General features: G+C 41.4%; 1 protein-coding gene across 1 annotated transcript in view; it reads left to right on the forward strand.

The window, feature by feature from the left end:
- The first annotated feature begins 856 nt into the window (after positions 1-856).
- Positions 857-2,797, forward strand: part of LOC103471076 (cystine/glutamate transporter-like) — a 25,596-nt gene continuing 23,655 nt past the window's right edge. The window contains exon 1 of the mRNA XM_008419871.2: positions 857-1,376. Within this exon, the coding sequence (XP_008418093.1) occupies positions 1,097-1,376 (280 nt within the window). The 5' untranslated portion in view covers positions 857-1,096. The remainder of the gene's footprint in view (positions 1,377-2,797) is intronic.

Consider the following 2,797-nt stretch of genomic DNA (forward strand, 5'->3'; position numbering starts at 1 on the left):
CTCATTCCATACTCAAAAAAAAAAAAAAAACTCAGTGAATTGTTGAACTAAATAAATTGAGCTATGTCCAAATTAATTAATATAAATGAGTTGAAATTAGGGGTTGCACAGTGGCGCAGTTGGTAGAGCTGTTGCCTTGCAGCAAGAAGGTTCTGGGTTNGTTCCCGTCAAAAATTGTATGAACACCTGCTTTCTTGCAGTTTCCTAGTGAAGTAAAGAGAGTAGGGAGAAAGTGGGCTTGTGTGTGCGCGGGTGTGTGTAGGTGTGTGTGTGTGCAATTTTTAAAAAATTTGACATTTTTTTAGAAATATTTTTTACCCTTCAACTTGACTGCTGGGTCAAATTGACCCGAACAGTATCGATGTAACATGTAGATGCAGGAGGGGTTTCAAATGTGTAAAATGAATAMATTTTCAATGTATATGTAGAGTGCACCTATTAAGACAAATAGAAAAAGTTTCATGCAAAAAAGAAATACCTAAGCATAACGCCAAACCTGGTTGGGGCTGATCAGATAAGTTAACTTAGTCGAGTTTTCCATGTGTTGTCAGCCCCTACCGTCATATTAAAGCAAGTTCTTCTTGATATCTAGAATATTGCAGTTTCTCACCAAGTTATAGAAATTGGATCTTGGGACAGACTGAGTTAAAAGCAAATGCAGTGAGCAGGTTTAAATAGAGGGAGAATCTAGAAAGCCGAGGAGAGGACATGCACTCCCTCTAAACAAGTTGCCATGTCATGATTACCTTTCACCAAGTCAGCACAACACCTCCCCTCTGTGAGCCACTGCTAGTTTTAGAGAGGAGGCATGGCTCAGAAAGGGGAGGGAGTACAAGCAACAAAATCATGGGGCAAGACAAAAAGACAGAAGTCAGGGAGACAGATGAACACAGACAAAAAAAGTTGGGTGATGTCAGAGAGTTGAATGTGGAGTAGCAGATTTAAGGAAGGAGCATGAAAGTCTACTTATAGTGTGGACTGTAACAGTGAGGAACTTTTTCCTCCCTGGACTAGTCGTACCCTCATAGGCCCCACCAGAGGGACATATCCAACCCAAACAGAAACAGAGACTGTGCGCCAGGTAGTGTTTAAGAAGATGAGGAGATCTATGTCTAATAACAAAGATGGGGAAACAGCTTCAAATGGACAAACGTTTTCCCAAAATGGAAAAGATCTTGGAGGRAAACTCCAGGAAGGTGGTGGAAAGAAGGTGGAACTGGGCAAAAAAGTGACCCTGCTGCGAGGAATCTCCATCATTGTTGGGACCATCATTGGAGCTGGAATCTTCATATCACCTAAGGGAATCCTGAAACAYTCTGGCAGTGTGGGAATGTCCCTGACTGTGTGGATTGCCTGTGGTGTCCTGTCACTTTTTGGTGAGTTACATTTCTGATTCGTGGGTGGCTTCAGAGGAATGGGTTCAAGACCTGGTCATGTTCAGAGGACAGATAAAACCTAGAGGGGAACAAGAGCAGAACACCTTCTGCTGAAGCTGTAAAGGAGGACTGGATGAAGCACTGTACCATCAGTTAAAAACAAACATTAACTATGATTTGTTCTGTTTTTAAATTCACCACATTGAAACGCATGATGTAACATGTCCTAAACACACTAGTGTTATCTTTTAGCCTTAGGCTTGTACACAGGTGTTGCTTAAATCAGTTCTCATTGGATTCTTGTTCCAAATCTGGTTTCACAAGATTGTAATGTAAGTTATAATATATCTGGTGTCTGTTTGACTTGCAAGGACTTGATGTTTTAAGCTTCAACTATTCCAATAGCAAATTAATCCAAGCAGAAAGCATGGATCATGATGGGSTGAACTGTTTTCAGGTCCAAAGCTAACAGCCTTAACAAAACCTGTTTGTGTTGTGACACGTTTTATTCTTTGACCTGGATCAGTCTTTATCAAAGTCTCATTTTTATTAGCTGTGCTTACTTTCACTGGCAACACTGTAGGAAGAGGCAAGCAGCTCAGCCATAAAAGTTAGTTTGAAATACTGAAAGGAGGTTTTTACTTTTAATTAACACCGTTTTGGATCACAAAGCACCAGGAACTCCAGGAACCCGTTCATGAGCCAAAGAAGCTGAGCTGACCCTTCATATCTTTAACAAAATATTATGTCCATATTCAACATAGTCACACTTAACTTTGTCGTACCGATGATAACAGAATCCATTGTTTCCTCTGTAGAGTTAGCTGRAGTCTAAAAGAGATAATGCATCTCAAGGCGGTCCATATTTGTTCCTCCTTTGCTAAATTTGTGATTAAAGCCTTTGTTGCTCATGTGAAAGGTCATGAGATGCCCTGAGGACTGAAAGGTTCACAAATACTCAGTAAATTGCTTTCAGATCATTTGATCAGTTTTTTGTCCAAATGATGAAATACAAAAATGTCTTGGTTGGTTTCTAGTTGGACTCAAATGCAGGTAGAAAAGAGAAGTGGTGGGAGAAGAGAAGTTTTTTTTGTTTGTTTTGTTTTGGGTTTTTTAAGTGATTAAAAGATAGAGGACATTGAACAGAGCTGTTGCCTTGCAGCAAGAAGGTTCTGGGTTCGATTCCCGGCCCCGGTCTTTCTGCATGGAGTTTGCATGTTCTCCCTGTGCATGGTGGGTTTTCTCCGGGTACTCYGGTTTCCTCCCACAGTCCAAAAACATGACTGTCAGGTTAATTGGCCTCTCTAAATTGTCCCTAGGTGTGACTGTGTGTGTGCATGGTTGTTTGTCCTGTGTGTCTCTGTGTTGCCCTGCGACAGACTGGCGACCTGTCCAGGGTGACCCCGCCTCTCGCCCGGAAC

This window comes from Poecilia reticulata, linkage group LG10, assembly GCF_000633615.1.
Source record: "Poecilia reticulata strain Guanapo linkage group LG10, Guppy_female_1.0+MT, whole genome shotgun sequence".
Classification (NCBI taxonomy): Eukaryota; Metazoa; Chordata; class Actinopteri; order Cyprinodontiformes; family Poeciliidae; genus Poecilia; species Poecilia reticulata.